The sequence below is a fragment of the Pseudopipra pipra genome, chromosome 1, assembly GCF_036250125.1.
Source record: "Pseudopipra pipra isolate bDixPip1 chromosome 1, bDixPip1.hap1, whole genome shotgun sequence".
NCBI lineage: Eukaryota > Metazoa > Chordata > Aves > Passeriformes > Pipridae > Pseudopipra > Pseudopipra pipra.
The window spans coordinates 96,403,061-96,425,315 of NC_087549.1; the positions used below are offsets into that span (position 1 = coordinate 96,403,061).

General features: G+C 39.7%; 1 protein-coding gene across 4 annotated transcripts in view; it reads left to right on the top strand.

The window, feature by feature from the left end:
- KCNG2 (potassium voltage-gated channel modifier subfamily G member 2) overlaps window positions 1-22,255 on the top strand; it is a 56,663-nt gene that overhangs the window by 16,566 nt on the left and 17,842 nt on the right. For all 4 annotated transcript variants that reach the window (XM_064666298.1, XM_064666320.1, XM_064666309.1 and 1 more), the window contains exon 2: window positions 13,549-14,372. In XM_064666298.1, coding sequence (XP_064522368.1) covers window positions 13,617-14,372 — 756 coding nt within the window. In that variant the 5' untranslated portion in view covers window positions 13,549-13,616. The remainder of the gene's footprint in view (window positions 1-13,548; window positions 14,373-22,255) is intronic.

Here is a 22,255-nt window from a genome sequence, read left to right on the forward strand (position 1 = left end):
ATGTTTTATGACAATCTGACAAACACACAACTTTCAGGCATTCTGAAATAACTAAAAACTAATGCTCATATGATGCCTGTACGTACATTAAGAAAAGTATCTTGCTTTACTCTCATAGACTGGCAAATTCAATAACTCTGATTTTTCTGTCACTGTAATAAATTCCCCATTGTCTTAAGTCAGTGGGAATGCAGAGTATACATAGAACAGAGGCAAGAGGCCAAGAGCATGAGATTCTAGCACATGTATTACAGAAAGGGATATCTAGGTGGTTAGCTCTATTTATTTTTTATAGCTGGGCTTTGGTGTTTTGTAAATACAATGAGTAGTAGGATTTCTAGAGTTTGAAGGAAACTGGGACTTTTTTATTGTGATTCATGGAGAGTGCATTTTAGTTTAAAATTCTTCTGCTTTACCAGTTCTGGATCAGGAAGGCTATTCACTGTTTTTAGAAAACAGTGTTCATCCAGCAGCAGAAGACACTTACTGACATCGATCCTTTAACTGGCTTCTCTTTTGGTGGTTTGGCTCTCAGGTGTGTGTATGTGCCTTGGAAGAGATGAGTGAGTACTTTGAAAGGAAAAACATAGTCCTTTTGTTATGCGAGGACCATTAGTTTTTCCATAATTACAGCTCTGCCTCTAAGGTGTCTCCCCTCCAAAAACGGGGAATAGTGTGCTCTCTTTTTCAACTCATACACACATCCATATACACATTGTAACTATGCACATACATTATTTCCAGCTGGTTCCCATCACAAGTACCTTTTTTCCTGACCAGGCTACGGACATTGGAAATTTGCACACACAGGCTGGATACATGCAGAACCGGTTTCTGCAGGGATCATATTTGACTTCAGAATTAAGGACTTGTGCTCCATAATGCAAATTGTTTAATGTGTTCAGCTTGGGTAAACCAGGAAGCATTTAGTATTAAATATAGCTGCCTAATGTGAATCTTATGGAAAGCTTCTTCCAGAATAGCAGTTAACTTTAATTACAGAAATTTTCAGGTTTACATGCACCACAACATGGTAGAAATCCACTAATTTTTTTAACAGCACTTCTGCTATTTCAGTGAATATCTTATCTCCATGGAGAAATCAGTTGATACGCAGCACTGACTTTTGATGCAAGAGTGCCATACTTCAAAAAGTTATGAATATGGAGGATCTTTTTTCACTGCCAAGAAATTAAAAATAAATCCCCAAAGGTTCTGTGTGCAAAGATTTTCAAAGGACCTATTTACCTAGGACAGTTTTGTTTGCCCAAAGATGGATATCCAGTGCTGTTTTAAATGTACTAGCGCATCGTGCTTGGCATCCAGCTGTTGCTGTTATGGCACTTCTGCCATCCTCAGATATCCCAAGGTGTCTCAAATTGTGCTGGATGCCTCTGTGCAGATACCAGATTCAAGCTCTTCATTTCCACTGGAAGCCAGTGAGATATGATGATTGATTTGACCCTTGGTGCTCCCTGGCCCTGTGTTCCTGAAGGCTGTGCCTGGAGACCACAAGCATTTCATGTCACAGATCTCATGTCTGTCGTTTGCCTGTCTGTTCAGGGGAATATATATTTATGTGCATACACATGCATATATATAGGGGGAAAATAAAAAAATATATAGGGGAATGTTCACATATATTTATATAAATGTAAGCGTGGGCTTGGTACCAGTTATGCATTTACTTAGTCGTGGTTTTCTTAGGTGATATAGCAGACTAAGGTCCTGATTCTGAGAGAGGCAGAGAGCTTCTTACAAGCTGCTTGGCACTTGCTAACTTACAAGAAAAGTGCAGGGATTCAGCATATGCTTGAATTAGGCTCTAAAATAATGCTTGACTTAGGCTCTAAAATAATGAAGTATCTTCTTTATACCGTATTGATCTCTATCCTTTTATCCTTTTTCTCTTCCTTCACAGTGTAAATTACATATTTCTTTTTGATTTAGTATTTGTTGTAAGCATAAAACCACCAAGTGATTTTAGTTCATTATCATATTTTATCTCAAAACAGTACAATTTTCATTTCTTAGTTGACCACAAGAGGTTTAGCTAAGTGCTTTCTCTCTCCCACTCTCTTTCTGCAAACCCATCTGTGTTTGCTCATATCTCATATTTGTTTCACACTTTGTTTCCCTTCTAGATCATGATATTATCCTTTACAGCCACAAAAACATCCCTATAATGATGACAGAGACACAGAAATTCATCTCATGAACTGGGTTTACTGTATAGCATTGGTAGGATCTTTCGCATTCTGTCTGACAAGTCTTCCCAGGGACACCCCCCACTCCGCACCCTCAAAAGCCTGAGGATTGACCTCTCTAGAAGCCAACTTCCATAGCCCCTTCAATTCCTGTTGATTCAGTTGAGTCTTGGGCTTGTGGAGTATGATGATACACTTCAGCACAGGATTTCTGAGACCAAATGGGACTGCAAGTTCCTGTCAGGATGTAGAAGTATTCAGCAGGCAAATATAATTTTACTCTTGGGAAAGGGACTGATTGAACTGGAGAGCAACTGCCTAATCAGAGCTTAAGCTAAATGATTCTATGTTAGTGAGCTATTGAGACTGAATGCATTAAATAAAATAAGGTAGTTTAAAGTGTAAAATAAATAATACAAAAAGAATTATGCAGTACAAATCAGATTACATGCTTTTCTTTCAAACATCTTTATTAAGTAGCTGATAGCTACTTATTTACTGATCTTTATTCAGATTTTTAGATGCTGATATCCATGTTTAATTTTTACTTGATGAGCAAGCAAAGTAGATATGAATTAATATTTTCTGAGGTGTTTTTTAATTGAAAATTTTCAGGAGGAGAGAGAATGAAAGTTATTTCTTTGCTTATTTCTTCAGTGTGTCTTTTGTGTTAACAGTAAAGGTTGGTTGTTAGCAAAAAAACAATAATAGAATAGAGACCTTTTATTTGGAAGTAATGGCTTAGGTTAAGTAAAATTGAGGTAGATAAATCTGGGGTGTTATGTTATATCGTGTGATACAAATATGCAGAGCTGCTGAGCACATAAGCCTTGTGCCTTAGAAACACTTCTATTCAGTGCTGTTACTGTGGAGGGAGATGAAAGGGTCTTTGTAGAAGACCATGCTCCAGGTTCTGCAGTGTGGTAGACATACCAAATATTGACCAAAGTACAGGCTTGAAACAGAGCTGGAGCCTAGCTTTTTGTTAATACCTATGAAACTCCACCGACTTTCTCATTTAGCCAAACATCAAGCTTTTCTTCTCTGACTATGCCAGTACCACAGTGCCCCAGCAAACATGACCTGATGAGTTAGACCAGCTTATTAAACTGCAGAGCACCTTCCAGGAAGCCTCCTTTGGCAGTCAGAAAGCACAGTCGGAAAGAAAAGGAGGTGCAAAATTATTCCTACACTTGGCAGTCTCCAGCTTCTTCGAGAGCCTGTAGCATCTTCTGGCAACAGAAGAAAATGCGAGCAGCTTTCCATTGCTCAAAGTGAAATAACCGTGTATATCCTCTTAGCTGCATAATGAAATGGCTGGTCAGTTAAAGGTGGAATGAAGAAACAATTTTCTCAACTCTACTGGCCCAAGTCACCATCTTCGTCACCTTCCTCCTTTCCATTGGTAATGGAATTTGCCAGGGCCTCTTGCCCTAGCAATTCCATTCCCTAGCTCTGAGTAAAGCCACCTGGACAGGCACTTGAAGTGATGGTTCTGCACAGGTGTCTAGTATAACCCAGATGGAGGGTAAATGTGGTTATACTACTTCTGTTGATGATGTAAAACCTGTTTGTGTGTCTGCATTGTAACCCATAATTAGCCTCTCTCTCCAGAGCTATGCAGTACAAACATTGCAGTGGGAAATTTGAACCAAGCCAAGAAAGCCATTTCACTGGCAAACCTGAATGAGGCCTGGATGCTGTAGTGAAATCTTAAACACCTCCTGAACAGAACCTATCTCTTCTTTTTGCACCTACCAATTATAGGTGCCAGAATGAAAACTATTTTGCTGGTAGCTTTTGGTCCCCTGAGGCTGAATGATTTCTGCTGCAGGGCTAGATCTCATGATCCTCTTTGTGGTGTCCATAATATAAGTTGCTTGTACACGGGCTTAAATGAAAAGCTGAGGCTAACAAGACGAGTTCTCAGTGGGATCCTTATGCTGTACAGCTGCAAACATTTAATTTAGGAGTCAGAATTAAGAATTCAGGCTGAGTCATAGAGGCAGTAACTTGCCCAAAATGAAGTTTCTGAACACATAAACTGAGAGTTTGCTTCTCAAGGACCACAGATGAACTGATCACTGCAGTACTAGATTACTGAAATAAAGTATGTATACTCCATGTGACAGTAGAAGTAAATTGTATATTATAATGTTTTCACCCGAAAATGAAGAACTGCGATAATCACCTTGTGTTTTATGTCCTCTGTTTCTTTTCCATCTCACCTATGCTTGAATTGTCTGTGATATTTCTCTTCCATCCCACTGTTTTCACTGTCTTTTCTGTATCCTCTGTTCTCTGCTCCTCTGTGTTCAGAGAAATGAGAACAGCAGGATTGCATGGATCTCCACTTCTTTTCCCTCTTTTCTTCACTGGAGGGGGGCTTGATACAAATGATAGACTGTGAAATGGATTATCACGGGTGGGTTTAGTTTGAAATAGCTGTGTATCAACCCTATCTCACCCGTTCTGTCTCTGTGCTGATTTGACACCCTGCTCAAATGGCTAAATTTAAAGAGTTCATAATGTCTGAAAATTTGGAGTTCTTTTGCAGTCTATTTCAGTGAAGGGAACTGACTATATTCTAAGCAATAAAAAACCATCAGAGCCTGCAATGCAAAGACTAGGCAGAAAAGTTTTTCCCCACGGAATTAGTATTGCTTGCAATAAAAAACAAACAAACAAACAAACAAACAAAAACAGAGCACCACGTTCAAACCATGTTTTATTTAGCTGCATTAACCCTCATCTGTTTGTGAAATGTGCTTTCATCCTCAGTTCGTATTTCCTGAATGTCTGAACAGAGACACCAGATGTGCACAAAGAGAGTGACGGGCTAAACTGGACAGACTTTAGACTGGGAGCTTTACTTTTACCAGAGTTTGAGGCTATTCAATTCCATGTGAAATTTTGTTTGATCCAGTTCCTGTTTACTGCAACCATGGATTAAGTATACAGTCTTGAAGAGACTAAAATTAAAAGGTATTTTATGGAATTATTTTAATATTCAACAGAAATCATGTTGAATTCAAAGGTAGTGTTTAAATAGAGATGGAAATATTTTTTAGGTCAATGCATAATTGACTTATGAAACACACATGAGAACAAGAACGTCATCTGCAAAAAAACAATGAAAATGCATAAAATCTAGTGTTCACTAATTAAAGCTAACAAAAGAAGCAAGATGCATCTGTATACAATTTATCTTTTCTGCAAATGATTTCATGTGGAAGTTAAAAAGGCTAGATCTACATCTGAAATCTGTGAGCAGTTAATAAGAGCATTTATTCATAGAATCATTTAGGCTGGAAAAGACCCTTAAGATGATTGAGTTCAACCATTAAACCAGCGCTGCCAAGTTCACCACTAAACCATGTTCCAAAGCGCCATGTCTACACTATCTCCAGGGATGTTGACTCAAACACTTCCCTGAGCAGCCTGTTCTAATGCTTGAAAAGTCTTTCAGTGAAAAATTTTCTTCTCATATCCAGTCTAAACTTCTCCTGGCACAATTTGAGGCCATTTCCTCTAATCCTGTTATATTCGAACATATGTGTCCAACAACTATTCATACAAACTTGTGAATGGCCCTGAAAGAGACATAAGGACAGGTACAAGTTATTAGGAAAAGTGCCCCAGCAAATCAGTGTGAATTTCTGAATGTACAACTGGGCCAAGGGTGGCATCACATAGTCAAAACTTCTTATTTCCAGTCAGAAATCTATTTGCTGTATTCTGTACTAAATCAAGCATACTAATCATCTGGGTGGGAAGCTGTTAAATGTAGTATTGCAAAATCCAGTAGGATAGATCAGAAATAAATGATCAGTGTTAGAGGAGGAGCAGAGCTCAAGCTAAAAACTGCTTTTTCCCCCTGCAGCGATCTACAGATCCACCAGAATACCTGACTGTTAATTCTGTGATTCTCAAAGACACCAAAACTCCTTTGGTTTTTCATGCTTCCAGAATTTTGGCAACAGAAATGAGACAATCTGTTTAATTTCCTGGGTGAGAAGGATAAACAATGCTGGTTTAACATACTACACAGTCTGTCGCTTTTGCATTTAATGGTGCCATTCACATTGTACCTTAGGCCAGCTGTGGGCATGTAATCATGACTGGAGTAAATATCTTAAAAACTGGATTTTGACGATTGGTTATTCTGAAATACAGCAATCTAAGGACAGGGAAAGAAATATTTCAGATTGGCAGTTTGCACCGAGTTTAATACCTTATCTGAGTCTCTTAGACTGGTTGATTAAACAGAATACTAAAAGGATTAATCATTAAAGCCCTTAAAATAAACTTGTATTTGCTTCATGGAAGAATAGAAATTTCACCATCTAGTGGCTGCCAGTCAGGGTCAAAGTTATCCTGTTCACAGGGCTCAATCACTGATCAAGAAAGTGCAGACAGAACACGTTTATATTTTAGGCTCTTGACGCTGTATACTTGATTGCAGTTAACAGGAACTGGATCAAACAACTCTCTATGTGCAATCTAATCTTCTCAGACTTTGAGACATAGAGGTTGTGGTCTGAAGTCTCTTCACTTTAGCACATCAGCCACTTGGTGCATATCTGGTGTGTGTTCACATATTCATGAAACATGAACTGAGGATGAAAGCATATTTTATGAAAGTATTTTTCTTGTAGCCAACTGAGGGTTAATACACTTAAACAAATAAAGCTTGCTTTGAACCTGATGCTCTGTTTTGTTGTAAGTAGTAATAATCCTATGGGGAAAAAAACTTACCTGCCTAATCCTTGTAGGATCTGCCTAAACCTTGCAGTCTCTTCTTGTTCATTATTTATAGTTCTGTGTAGTGAAATACACTGGGAAAGCACTCTGTGTTTAGGACTTTTGTGAAATCTTGAAGTTCCCTAGACTGAACAGAATTCTAATTCTGGGGAGAATGCAAAAACAAGCGGGTGTTTCCTCTGTCTGCCTTTTATCTAGCATGCCTGCCTTTGTCTGCTGTGCAACTGAAGTGTGCAAATAGCTTCATAGAAATAATAGTTCCATTCTATTTAGGGTACAAAGATAAATGAGCACTGAAAGCTTGTGGAAGTGCAGGATAATGTTGGGTTTTGCTATGAAGATACAAGCAAAGATCCAATTCTTCAGGTAATTGAATCAAATCTCTGATTTCTCAAAGATGTCACAGTGTTAATACTCTCACTATAGAACTCTGTAGAACTGTAGTGCAGTGACACTAGATAACTCATAGTCTGTCTAATGGAGACAAATAGCTATGGACACATCAGAATAATTGGTGTCAAGTTAATTTGATTTGTTCATTTAACAAATTGAATTGTTTCAGCTAATTACATAGTGTGGCATAAATGTGATTAGGGATGTTCAGAGAAGAAAAGTATTCCTTTTTTCCTCCACTAAATTAATGAAAATTTTGAGGAAAATGTACACTCAGAGTATGCAACAATGTCCAGCTTCACATGCTGAATTTTGCAGCCTCCATTACAGCATGAGTCTCCTGGGCTTCTGAACTGACTGATGCAGCATCCTTCTCAAGGTCCCCAAAATACTCTCTGAAAAAGATTCTCTTAGCTATTCTGCTCCACGCCTACACAAGAAACCCCCCTGTCTCTGTTAGATGGAGACATCTCAGCTAGGTGTGTAAGTGGTGTCACTGCTTCCTGTAACCCTGATGTAGTGGACAAAGTGAAGGACTGTTCAAAATTCTAGTACCTTCCAATTTCTTGGTCTACTGCCTTCCCTAAGCAGTGGCTTAAGAGGTCAGGGATATTAAAGTTTGCTGATAATAAATACAGAAATACGTAAAATTCAACTTTTTGGGGTTACATAGAAAATACTCACTGTGAAATCAACCCAACTCCCCTTTGTCCTTTGGAGTGTGTCCTTTTATAGATTATAGTGGGTTTACTCTGTTCTAATTTCCATTTATTGCTTTTTTTTCTTGAACATTTTGGGAGTAAAGCTGGCAATATATATAGCAAATAAGTTATACTTACATTATTTTGATTTATTTTTTCTTATTATAGACTCTTTTCAAAATTCATTCCAGCACTGATTCCTTTACTTCAGAAAGCTTGCAGAAAAATGCTTGGATGCTTCTGGTTTAACCAATGTTACTTAGTCTCACTTTAGTTCCCTGTGAAACTGCACTTTCATGACATAGAAGTAGCAAAGCAGAGTAGCAAAGTAGCAAGGCAGAGTTCAGACTCCTGAGGTGCTCATTGGGGTACAAATATATTGAGGAAACTTGAAATAAAAATTCAAAGTAGAGCGTGAGAGAAATACTGTCCATATTTTTGTATAATGGTGCTTTAACAAAAGTCTAGAGATCGAGGTAGAAAGTCTTGGATCTGTATAGCTGTGGTTGATGTGTTCCCAATTTTGTGTCCAAGTTGTAGTCCCCTGAAAGGATGTGGTAGCTAGGTGGGGTCCAGCCCCTTCTCCCAAGTAGCAAGTGACAAGAGGAAACGACCTCAAGTTGCGCCAGGGGAGGTTTAGATTTGGTATTAGGAAAAATTCCTTCACTGGTAGGGTGGTCAGACATTGGAACAGGCTGTCCAGGGAAGTGATAGAATCACCATCCCCGGAAGTGTTCAAGAGGAATCTATTTTGTTTTGTTTCACTGGGGTTTGTTTTGTTTTTTAAATCTGTGTATTTCTTGCACCCCATCTGTTCTGTATGTTGTAAGACTTGTGGGCAGATGCTTCAACAGTGCCTGGCACGGACTCATAACTGGAAGTCCACGTTCTACTGAATTGTAGTGAGTAGAAGAGTAACCCAGATCTCCTGAACCTCCTCACCCAAAGTGTTAGCTGTAATATCACCAATTGGATGATCAATTGCATGTGTAAAGTTTACTATTAAAGTGATTGTGTGCGTTGTGATTTATAAATCATGTCACAGGCAGAAGTAGGAATTACTTTGGTCCCAGACAGTAATGTCAGGTTTCAGCACATCTCTGACTGGAAATGGCTGAGCACTGCAGAACAGATTCACTGACTCAACTCCCATTGGAATTGAGAGAAAACATCTTGTGATCACCCTAATCTACGTTTCCTGTCTGTGGCTTTAAATTATGACACAATGACCTGTACTCTGTCAAAATGTGTTTCATTTCACAAAAGAAATCTTGAAACATTAATTACTAAAAGGCCTCGCGGTTTCTTTTTGCTATTGTAGTACAAGTGTAAACCTGAAGTACTTAGTAACTTACAGCAGCAGTTAAAACGAGACTGTTTACAAAATGATGGAGTAGTTGAGGTAGGAAGGGACCCTGAATTTCATCTGCTTTAGTTTCCACTGCTCAAAGTGGCATCAGCTAGAACAAGTTACCCGGGACTGTGTCCAGATGGGTTTTGAATATCTCCAAAGATGGAGACTCCACTACCACTCTTGGCATTCTGTTCCAGTGTTTGACCACCCTCACCATACCAGATTCTTCTGTGCAACTGCACAAAGACCTCTGCATTTTTCTTGTTTTCTCCCTGTCTACATGCAGTACTGTACAGGCACTTCAGAGCCACCTAGTCCAGTTGATTTCTCAGAAAAGTTGTAAGTGCTTTGCCCATGAGGGTATCCTGTAGGTATACCCTCATTTATGTGCACATTCTTCATGCGGTCACCCTCAGCACAAGATCTCTCTTGACCATAGTACCCTGCAGTCTTTGCTTCACCACTACCTCCCCATCATCCCTGTTTTAAAGCTCTCCTCGCCAGGCTGATCAGCCTGTCAGCAGGGATGTTTTGCCCTATTTTTCATTCTTATTCAAGGCAGCTTGAGACCAGTGGAGCCACAGGCAAAGCCACATGTGACTTAGATGCAACAGTACTGATAGAATAGGACAATGAGGAATGTTTGTGTGAGGAGCAGTGATGGGAGTGGAAAAAGTGAGAAGGCAGTAAGTCAGGAAATAGCCCTCTCTCAATTGAGAAAATAATTCAACAAAAAGGAGAAGCAGTTGTGTGCTTATCACATTTATCTAATCTTTAAAATCTTTGATGGAAAATACTTGTGTTTTGAAGATCTCAACTGTCTGTTATTGACACAATTTGGCTGAATTCATGTGTGCATGAATACATACACATACATAGATGGCCAAAGAAAATACTTCTTAGTGAATAAAAATTGTTTGACTCTACTTAAAATAGAAAAGAATCCACAATATGTATGACCCACCCTGTATATGATCATCAAACTGAAACATTCATGCAGCATTTCTCCCACAGCATTGTAAAATTATGAACAACAAATATAGAATCAAATTCTGTCCTTCATCCCTGTGATGGACAGCTTATTCCAGACTGTGCTTTAATAGTCTTTCCTGCACCCATGTGTCAGATTAAATGGTAGAAATGCCAACTGGATGATAAAGTAGTATCATTTCTGGAAGTATTGGCTTTTAAAGTTAATCTTCAATAGGATGCTTTACTGCAGGCATGTGCATACATCAGATAACCTTGGCATGCAGAGAGTATTTTAAGACCCACATAATTTTCAAATACCCTTTAATATTCAGTGAGAGTCATGATACATTCCATGCACATAAGATCAGAGACAGACCTTCCAGGCTTGTTTTACTTCTCAGGATAGATGCCAAATTGGGAACCCACAGTGATGTATTTTGTTTTTCTCTAGACAGTTAATGTGGCAGAAGAAGCTTTTCCATGTTGTTCCATTGACATCTGAGCCCTGGTCTTGGTCAGCCATCTCACAGAGATGGCAAGGAGAATAATAAATACAACTGTCTTCACACGCTTATCTTTTAATCTGAGATTTCCAAAACAAATGCTGCCAACTAATAAGGTATGCTAGTATGGATTCTGGGATCTTGAAGTGTGATGTCAGAAAATTCACTATAGTAGCTAAACTCCAGCACCTGGTGCTACCAGTACTGTCCAGAATCAACCTGTTAAACCAGAGGCAATACTATCCATAACTACTTCTGTTCTCTTTCTGTTTATCCACTGACGATACAAAAAAAGAAAAAAAAAAAAAAGCTCCTTCCTTAAGCTTTACATTTAACCAATGTAATTTTATATCCACACATTCACAAAATAAAAGATTCAGAGATTCAGAGATTTTCTAGCAAACAACATGCTTACAGATTTTCACATTGAGCTAGCTGCTACTTAGAAGGAGGAAGAAGTGCATGTAAGATTAGATTCAAAATAATTCTATGAAATGTATCTGGCCCCTTTATGCAGCAACCTGCTACACGAGGGAGAGGAGAAAAGCAAATCCTGGCCTTGATCTCAAAACAATGTAAACCACTTTTAGTATGTTGACTTGTAGAACAAGTGAGGCATGAAAACAAAAGCATAAAGCTCTCAGTAGTGGCAGCGAATATTTTATCTTACCAACAGAAAGCAACAAGAGACTAAATCTTTAAAGCATATGCTGTGCTGACAGTGCTCACTCATTGTGGCATTTGCAACCCCAGCTGCATTCGAGCTTGTACCGTAGAAGCACCGTAAGAGTGTGTTGCTCCTATTGCCCTTTACTGGCCCTTACCCAGGTGAAGGAGCTTTTCTCTGTTGCTCATGCTGCCCTGTATAAACAGATGTTCAAACAATTATTTCTTTCTCTGAAGTGAAATTGGAGAGATTTTAGCATCATTAGCTCTTCTGAAATTTTCACACTGCTGAAAAGTATCTCTAGATGACTGTAGCTTTTTGTATATAAACCAACCTTCCTGACCTTTTGCAAATATCCAATGTAAATGCCATTCTAAAATTCAGTGACTGAGTCCTTATAGAAATGTTGAAGCAGGAGTACCACTGTTATTGCTGTGTTGTTGTTTGAGTGCAATTGGTAAGAATATTTAGAGGGTGATTCAGTGCTATGGTAGCAAATATTCACCACTCTCTGTCAGAGATAATTTTGACTAAGTCTAATGAGTTAAGAGTTACTGCGCTGATTAAAGATAAAGGAAGATGCTCCTCTGGGAATGTGTTTCAATGTGTGTGCTCTCTGATTTTTCCTGGTACCCACTTGTTTGTTGTTCTCTCCCAGCTGAGGCATGAGATTCAGAGGGAATTGGAGAATGTTGCTTATAAATTATGGAGTTACTGCCTCATCCTGTCATCAATTATGTCAGTCTATCCTTCACTACTCAGCTTTTTCTCCTATCTTTTGTCAACTTGTAAGGTTTTTACCTTCCCCGGTTAAGACTGTTCGCCATCACTGCATCCATTCTCAGTCCAGGTCTTTTGTGTGGAATCCCAATAGTCCAACCCTGATTTCTTGTTTCCTACTTCATATTTGAGCAATTCAGGAAGTCTTGGGTGATTCACAAGTGCAATTACATAGTAGCATTTCAAGACATCCCCAGTACTGATTCGGAGAGGCTGCTTTGAAGAATGTGGGTGACGAGCTTTAGAGAAAGTAAGGAAACAATGTGGATTGTGGTTTGGTAAAGGAGGGGTAAGCAGAAGGCACAAGCTAAATCCTGGAATTATACATAATATGCATAATTCCTGCTAAATGTGACCAGTTGGGTTCTGTGCTATGCAGAAGTAAGAGCAGCAACCAGTTCACTTCCAGCTCGGCTTCATTCTTAGGTTTGATATCCCATTTCAGAGCTGCTGCCAGGCTTCTTGGCACCCTCTCCATCTCCTACAGCCAAACCCACAGAAGAGCCTTCAGCAGCTCCAGCGTCCCAGGCAAGCTCTGGTTTCGGCTCAGACACAGCATGCCCACCTTCCTACCAGAGATGTCAGTAGTCAGGAAAGCAGGTACTCCAGCATAGAACAAAAGCTTTTCTACCCTTAGAAGTGGGGCTATTCTGGTAGATACTCCCAATATAGCTTTAATCCAATTAGCTGGGGTACCAGTGGCAAATGGGTCTCCATAGTGCTATGGAGATTCAAGCACCCAAACCTGGGTGCTGGCTGCAGGCTGGATTCTCAGCTTCCAGATATTCATTGCTATTGCTACCTAGGCATAGTGAATTTAAATTGGGAATTACCCACATTTCTGCATTTACATTTCTGACTGTACTGTAGGTGTTTGTTTTATTCTCACACTATGGGCATTTTGTAATAGGAATTTTATGTAGATGGGCCAAAATAATAAAAAAAAATTTACAACTAAGTTTCTTTATTAAGTTGCTAAAATGTAAATTCATTCACTGACTAAACTCTCTTGAAGTATCAACATGGCTTCTGACCTGATTGTAGTTTAAGTTCTTTCCCCAAGCAACTATCAAGCAAAGATACTCCTAAAATAATAGGGGGAAAAATAATGCCACGGGGAAAAGTTTCTTGGGGATGAGAGGATAGGATTGTTTATCATCTAACAATGTCCTACTTTTATTGTAATTTTAAAATCCTTTTTTTACAGATAGACTTTCTGGTCAAGCTTCAGATGCTTTTGTTTGAGTAGCCGCAACCTCCCTATGGACTCAACAGATGTATCACGAAATGGCATTGCTCACTGGGAATGCAGATCCTGAGTTCAGCACTTACTCCTTCAACAACTTGGAAAACCTGTGTGAAGTGCAAACCAAGAAAGGATTCTTCTACAAAAAGGCCAAACTTTTGCATCCTGGAGAAGACTTGTGCTGCTTAGCCCGCATCGATGACCGGTCCAGGTTTGTGATCATCAATGTAGGCGGTATTAAATACAAAATTCCATGGACCACCTTGGAGAACTGCCCCTTGACCAGGCTTGGGAAGCTAAAGTCTTGCAACAACTATGATGAGATCATGAACATCTGCGATGATTATGATGTTAGCTGCAATGAATTTTTTTTTGACCGTAATCCTAGTGCCTTCAGGACAATCATGACTTTCCTGACAGCTGGGAAGCTGAGGCTTCTCAGGGAGATGTGCGCTCTTTCTTTCCAAGAGGAGCTTGTGTACTGGGGGATAGAAGAAGACCACCTGGAGTGGTGCTGTAAAAAGAGATTGCGACAGAAAGAGGAAGAGGCAGCTGAGGCCAGGCTGTTTGAAAGGGAGATGGTATTTAGTGAAGCTGCGCAATGTGCCTTCCAGGACACTGGCCGATTGAGTTTGTGCATGAGAAAGCTTAGGGATATGGTAGAGAACCCCCACTCAGGGATCCCAGGGAAGATCTTTGCTTGTATTTCAATCTCTTTTGTTGCCATCACTGCAGTCAGCCTCTGCATCAGCACCATGCCAGATGTCAGAGAAGAAGAAGATCGGGTGAGTGCAGCTTTTTTTGGAGTAAAACGTGTTTTGCATTTTGTCTCCTCGGGGAAGGTGACAGGCAAAATCATTCCAGCAAATATGAAGGTATTGCATTCAGTACATAAGGAGTGGAGGGCTGCCTGGGGTAGAGCACACAAAGCATTATGTCACTTCAAACTGAGGGAAGATTGGGCCAAACACTGCCTTGCCAGGACAACTTTGCCAGTTCACACCAGCAGATAGTTTTGCCCAACAGGTTTGTTTTCTGACATCTCTAACCAGATGACAAACCAGCTATCATGGGGATAAAAATCAGCCTTGCTTGGGGCTTAATGTTTTGAGATTAGGTTTAGAGTTAACAGAGCAGTTTTCCCTAAGGGTACTTTAACACTTTGAATGAACTCTCAGTACTCCAGTGTAAAAACCATATCTAAAGTATTTTGATGTTATAGGGTGAGATAAAGGCCAAGGAAGCTGAGGCAGCAACTTAACAGCAGAAACAGAGCAATTGTCCCAATTTTCAGATGTGTTTAGTATTCTCAAGCGTAAGCTGTGGATGATTTATGCCCTTGAAAATCAAGTCTTACATATATTTTGTTTATTCTTCAGTTCACCAAATTCCCTAAGGGTTTAGTCCCTTATTTTGTGCAAGCAGTTCACTTTCCTAGGATTAATTCTATGTATGCCAGTGAGAGTTTATCTGAAAAATGATAGAGGAGGACATCATGTTTTATTTACATATAGGCTGAAATGCAGTCTAAGGGTTCTGGGAGGTGGGGATGTTTTGAAGAGTTCATGGCCTCTCTGGTTTTACCCAAGTCCAAGCTTGATACTAAATGTGTGGGCTTATTTCCCAGCCCCATGGTCATTAACTGTGGTTGTGAACTTCAGCTACTAACTACTTCACCCCCTGAAGTTCTGCCTCTCAGCTGAAGGCTAAGCGCTCCTGGAAGCAGCAATCTCCCTGTGTGCCATCACCCAGGGGCTAGATGGCTCGTCCCCCAATGCCACTAGCAGAAAAGAGGGTGGTCATTCACTGTTTTGTTGCACTGGAAATAAAATGTATGCTGATGGAAGATGGGTCCAGCCACTGCAGTTTGACTGATTACCTCATGTACCATTAAATCCACCCTTTGCTTGCCAGGTCTGTTGAGATTACATATCAGCTGAGTATTTTGATATGGAATCAGACTCACTCAGTATCAGCCAAATAAAAAGATGAAACATTTGGTATGTTAATTGATATATGATTTATTATGAGATCTCTATTTTAAAGGCTTTTTATGGTTTAAAAGTTGAGGATACTGGGTACTAATTAACGCTATATTGTCCTAATAATTTTAAAAGAAATATCATTTCCAAAACACGTCTTTTACTCTAATTAACCATCAGTTCTCCAGTATCTTGGAATTCTAAGCACAAGGGATATTTTACTGTTGAAAACTGAGGTGTATTTAGTGTTCAAATGTTCCTGGGTTTAAGTGAGAGCTGAGCAATTACTTCTAGAATTCACAGAGGTTAGGCACCTTATATTGTTATTAATGGTATAAACATAAATAGGGACTCATAATAATTGGCTAATAATGTTTTGTTGGGTGGAGCAGGGTAATAATGAGGATAAAGCAAGAGTATGAAAGAAGCCTGGATTTCTTGGTAAGCTGGGACCATTAGAAGTAGCACATTTTCATAATCAAATGCAAAACTGTGCAATAAAGATGAATGCAGACTTGCTCTTGTAAAAGCAGAGTCTGACTCCCAAAATGAGTTTCTAAATAGGATTTAGGGTACAACTACTGTAAGTTCCTATCGCAGCATAAAGTCAGAAGGGTTAATGTCACCCTTGAGTATCTAAGCTGAGGAGCAGTGATTAGAAGCTGAAAGATTTCTTGTGCCTGTATTGGTGAGACTGGCATTAGAATGCTGCAGTCGACTCTCACATTACTATTTTTAATGGTGTTTTGAAAAAGTGGAAGAGGATGAAAAAACCTGTAAATCTTAGACACCTGTAGAAAATGCCATACAGTAAGAAACTTGAACATTTCAGTTAATTTACATTATTGGGAGGAAGGTGAGTGGATTAAGCACATAAGTGGTTTTTTATGAGGGGAGGAGAACTGTATCATCTAAAAGACCTTTAAATTAAGCAAGGAGATGATGCATGGATAAAAGCTGAATCCTGGGAAATTCATATGGGAAACTATATGCCAATTTTTAATACCACAGTGATTAATTACTGGGACAGACTAGGAAGAGAATTAGTGGATTTTGTATTTTTAGACTTTTTCAGTTCAAAGCTCAGTGCCCTCCTGGTAGGTAGCCTTCAGCTAAACACATTCTATTTCGATCAAAAATAAATTACCAATCGCAGATCAAGTTACAAAAGCGAAATGCTTGCAATGCAGAGAAGATCAGAATAAATTCTCCTGTTTTTCTGTGTCCTTACATTCTAAAAGCACAGAGCTCCTGCAAATAATCTTTGTTCTGCTCTTTGCACAGGGAAGGTCTGTGGACAGATTGGAAAGGGGTATTTTGTTTGAGACAAAGGTGGCTGTCTTGCACAGGGGACAGGTGAAGGATCGCTTCTGGCTGGGTAGGGAATCAGGCATCTGCCCACATGGAATCACTTGTAAGGTCAGAAACCTAGGCTGCAAACTCTTTGTGTGTACTCTCTATGTGGCTTAGCAAGCCAATGCAGCTCTTCACATAACAGGTGTGGAGAGAAGAGAGATCATGTGAGTTCAAATTCATGTTAATCATTCTGAGCTGTGTCCCCAGTATCTAGATTAAAATTTGTGCCCAGCGATAGTTCTTTGGTCTGGTTTTGCAGTCTCCTAACAAGCAGAAAATGGATTTTCCAGGTTTTCTGGCTGGCATTACTGTTGTTATGGTTCTGTGTCAGAGCTGGTGTTTTTACAGAAAACAAAAGCTCTGTGTGCCATCTATCTCTCCTGTTATTGCTTCAGGGAAAGACAGAGGAACCAATCATGAAAAAACCCATGCTGTGGTTTTGCTGGTGGGAGCAATTTTCTGTACCCCAATCCTTTAATGCCATCTGAATGGATGAGCTGTTACACCCAGTGATGTCCTGCAGAGATGTAAATGACCTCAGACAAGATGCAAGTGTGGGATCTTGAAAGTTAGAAGTAATGACCAAGTGGGTGAGGAAATTATTTAAGGTGCCTGCCTATCTCTTTTAAAATACAGCAGAAGACTCAATCATACATTTTGTTAACTTTATCAAATGGTTCAGATGTTCTGGATGACAGTTGCAATCCCTAGTGGTTTAACAAGAATGGGAAGGATGGTGTTCCCCTGTACTGTATAGGTCTTGTTCTTACTAATGGTCACCTTGATTCACCTTGTGTTACTCTTTTTGGGAAATAGTATCATGTGTTTCAGATGCTGCACAATTATCAGTAAAGTTAACAGAATCAGATACTAAATTATGTTTTACTTACTGAACTAGGACATATATTTTGTCAATTTTTTCTCATTTAGCTTTTATTTCCTGATTAAATTAAATAAAATCCACTGGTCCAGTAATATGTATAATAGCTACTTCTGGAAATTTCAGGAAATGGATACTTCAAATGTATAAAGAAAACAAACCTGTGAGGACAGTCACATTCTTCTGTGTAAAGTAACAAGACAATGCTAATTTTTTAATTTCAAAATTTTCAGAACGGGAGATTTCTATGTAAGATTTAGATTTAATGGTGAAAAGTCTTCTCTAAAGGCAAAATCTGCTGAGACAGAATCATAGCAGGAACCCTCAGTCACTGAGTTCTTTCAAGACCACCACAAAAGTCATCTCCAAGACGTAAAAATATCCAGAGGCATAAAAATATCCTTAAGGCATTTTAGGCGTATGATACCTTTAAGTGGGCTTCTCAACTCTGTAAACAAATGGCCAGGCATTGAGTGACTTAAGGAAAGCAGCTAATACATCAGTCTTAAACCAGATGGGGATACATTACAGCAAAAACTTTAAACACAGTAGGAGCTGAACAACCAAAAGACATTGAGAGATTCAACTTGAAGCCAGATGGTCATCATATTGAACTCTTCATTTTTTTTTCTTGTTGAAAACAGAAATGTTGACCATTTCTATCTCAAGAAGTCTTCTTTCTTTTGTTAGACAACCTTCTTCATCACACAAGAAAGGGTAGTGAACTCAGACATTAACATCAAATAATTTGTTCTGATTCACAAAAGCATTTATAGGCCTGAGTACCCCTGAGCTCAATCATTTGTAATACCACAGTGTAAAACAGGAGAAGCAGATCAGTGGTTGGGTGCTGGAACAGGCTCCGCAGGGAAGTGATCACAGTACCAAGCCTGACAGAGTTCAAGAAGCATTTGGATGATACTCTCAGGCACATGTGTGACCCCTTGGGAATAGTCCTGTGCAGGGCCAGGAGTTGGACTCAATGATTCTTGTGAGTCCCTTCCAATTCAGCATATTCTGTGATTCTGTGATACTTCCTTCTTCACCGTGCTTCCTAACGTACTGGGAAAAGCTAGCCTAATTAAAGATGCTGTGATAGGAAGTTACAGTTCAATAACCTTCAGCTAAACAACATTACAACAAAGAGAGAGGTTTATAAATAACGAAGTTAATAATAGCTCATAAAGAAGCCAAAACCATTTAACCTTCTAAGCTTAATTTACACGCTGTTCTTCAACTTTCATAATGTTGATAATAGATAAATGGTGAATGTGTGTTTTAAACAATCTTGTGACTAAAGAATTCATTTCACAAAGGTACACACAAAAGTAATCTCAGACAAGGTTAAAAGAGTCTTGTATAATGATTCTCAATAGCTTTTCGTAGACAAGCTGTTGCTGTAAGGGGTGCATGAGCAGACAGTGAGGTGGATTGAAAACTGGCTGAGTGGCCGTGCCCTGAGCATGGTGATCAGTGACAGGAAGTCTAGTTGGAGGCCACTAACTAAACGGCATACCCCAGGGCTCTGTACTGGGTCCAGTCTTGTTAGACATCTTTATTAGTGGCCTGGAGGATGAAGCAGAGTGTACCTGCAGCAAATTTGCTGATGACAGGAACTTTAGGTGAGTGACTGATAGGTCCTGAATTACCTTGCCAGGCTGGAGAAATGGGCTCAGGAAGCCTGTGGAACCTCAGCAAGCTCAGCAAGGAGAAATGCAGAGTCCTGCACCCGGCAAGGAACAGCCCCTTACACCAGTACATGCTGGAGGCCACTGAGATGCAAAGGAGCTCAGCAGAATAGGACCTTGGGGGTCCTGGTGGACACCAAGTTTACCATGAGCCAGCAATGTGCCCTTGCAACAAAGAAGGCTACTGGTATTCTGGGCTGTGTTAGGCATTGCTGGCAGGTCGAGGGAGGTGTTTTTCCTCTCTGCTCAGCGCTGGTGAGGCCACACCTGGAGCGCTGTGTCAAGTTCTGGGTCCCCAGTACAAGAGAGTTATACGCATACTGGACAAAGACCAATGTAGAGCCATGAAGATGATGGAGGGGCTGGAGCATCTCCCCTATAGGAAAGGCTTGTGAGAGCTGGGACTGTTTAGACTGGAGAAGAGAAAGTTCAGGGGGGATCTCATCAATGTGTAGAAATATCTGCAGGGAGGGGTCACAGAGGACAGAACCAGGCTCTTTGCAGTGGTGCCCAGTGACAGGACCAGAGGTGACATAAAACACAAGCATTTACCTCTGAAATACCTTTTCATTGTGAGGGTGGCCAAGGACTGGTGCAGGTTGCCCAGGGAGGTTGTAGCATATTCATCCTTGGAGATATTCAAAAGCTGCCTAGACACAGTCCTGGGCAACTATGTGGCCCTGTTTGAGCAGGTAGAAGGGGCTGGACCAGGTGCTCTCCAGAGGTTCCATGCAACCTCAACCATTCTGTGATTCTGCGGTTATAACTGTTGATTTTATTAGGTTTGTAGTCTAAATAGGTAGCTCAATAGGAACACATACAAGATTCACAGCCTCAGTGTGTCAGAAATGTCATTTTGTTGAATACTATCTTATCTCAAAACTCTTGCAGTTTGGGGTCCTTGTAGCTGGGGTTAACACATTTTTACATTAAATCATTTGCTTATTTTGGTGAAAAGTAATGTAAAGGAGTAAGACAATTGTTGGCAGTGCCTAAAATGCCACTCTGCTTGAGACTCTGGAATTAAGCTTTTCATTGCTGGAGAGCTCATTTTTACCACTTTCTCTCTCTTCTGACTGTTCAGTTGTCATTCTGCATGTGATAACAAGACCTTGATTTTAACTTAGAGACTCATGTGATGCATAGATGGTTTGTTTTCATGAATGAAAGTCTTAATAAATTGCAGCTTGTGTTTTTCCTTTCTTTGTGGAATAAACTGTTCTAGAAATTACAGCACAGTCAAAAAAACCCATGCATTTAAAAAAAAAAAATCTCCCCGCTGGTATTACAGATAACTATTTATAGTGTATAGGCACTGAGGGTGACTTTTTATAAGAAGAGTCTTGGGGAATTGGACTAACTAATTTCCCTGGGGATCATCTGAGAATTCGTTATACCGTTTTTTCAGCTCTGCAGTTTAAATGCCAAAAATTATGAGCTGTAACAGCATCACCAGTTTTGGCATCTGAACTGATCTACTGTACTTGTCCCCTATATTGCTCGTTTGCATTTTGTGTTTGCTCCAGACACTTCAGACCACATCTGGCTGGAGGCCAGGGAAAGACCAAATGACTCACTAGCAATTGTCACCTGCCTTTTCTACATCGTGCACAATGGAGTTCTTATAGACACATGAGATTCATATTCAGTTTCACATTCACATGTCCTTGCTTAAGGGATGTAGCACTCAGAACACTGCAGAACTGTATTTTAACTAAAAGTATGGTGTTTCTTTTTTTTTTTTAATTTCACAAGCTTAAATTAGGTTTTCTCCTCAGATAGTACTTAAACCAAAATGGTAACACATAACAAATTACAAGCCCTGAGAACGTCTTTTACCCACAGCTCCAGTCATTGGCAATATGAAAAAGTTTGCTTTCTTGTTTAGGTTCTCAATTGGCCTTATGTAGTTCCATCACCTGTTTTGTTTAATCCTGCCCTTAGATTGTGAATGCTTTGTGACAGAACATCTTAATCACAATGTCTATGACCATCATAATAACAGAAATAAAACTACATCTACCTGGTGTTCAGGTACATGGGTACATGAGTGCACAAAGCACTCTTTGTGCTTCAGTCTGTGAGCTACATTTCTAAGCAAGAAAACCCTTTTCACAAGTGAGACCAACTTGTGACTCATGCAAGATGCAATTACTGTACAATATCCTTAGAGTCCAAAACTGAGGAGTAACTACAAAGTTCGCAAGTCTGAGTCATCATAGTATGGTCTCCCAGCTCCTCTCTGATGGTCAGAGAAATTTGCTGTGCAAGTTGTCTTTCAGACAGCTCTGGTTTGTCTGAAAGCAGTTGAAAGTGATGGGGTTTGATAAAGTAATGTTGCTTCCGTGTGCCACACAGACAGCTTTAAAGTCAAGGAGTCAAGAACCTCTGTACTGCTCAATCTAAAACTTAAATGTCAAGTTCTGTGGGGGATTTTGGAGTGGTGTGCATCTTTTATCTGACTCCTATGGAATTTGTAAGACCAATCGCAGAAAGTTCTTTGCAAATATCAAGAAGTGTTGATCATGTCCTTTGATCATTTTACTGGTGTGGCAGTTTGAGCCACATTAGAAATCCAAAATCCAATTTCCAGGCTCCCCCACCCCTTCCCAGAATTTATCCCAACACCAGAGAGAAACTTTCAGGCCAGAGGCTTCTATAGGGGGAAGGGGAAGTATATACATTTATTTACACAAATAAGTACTATATAAACTAAAGGCAACTACATATACATATTACATTTCTGTCAGTCCTTTAAGCTC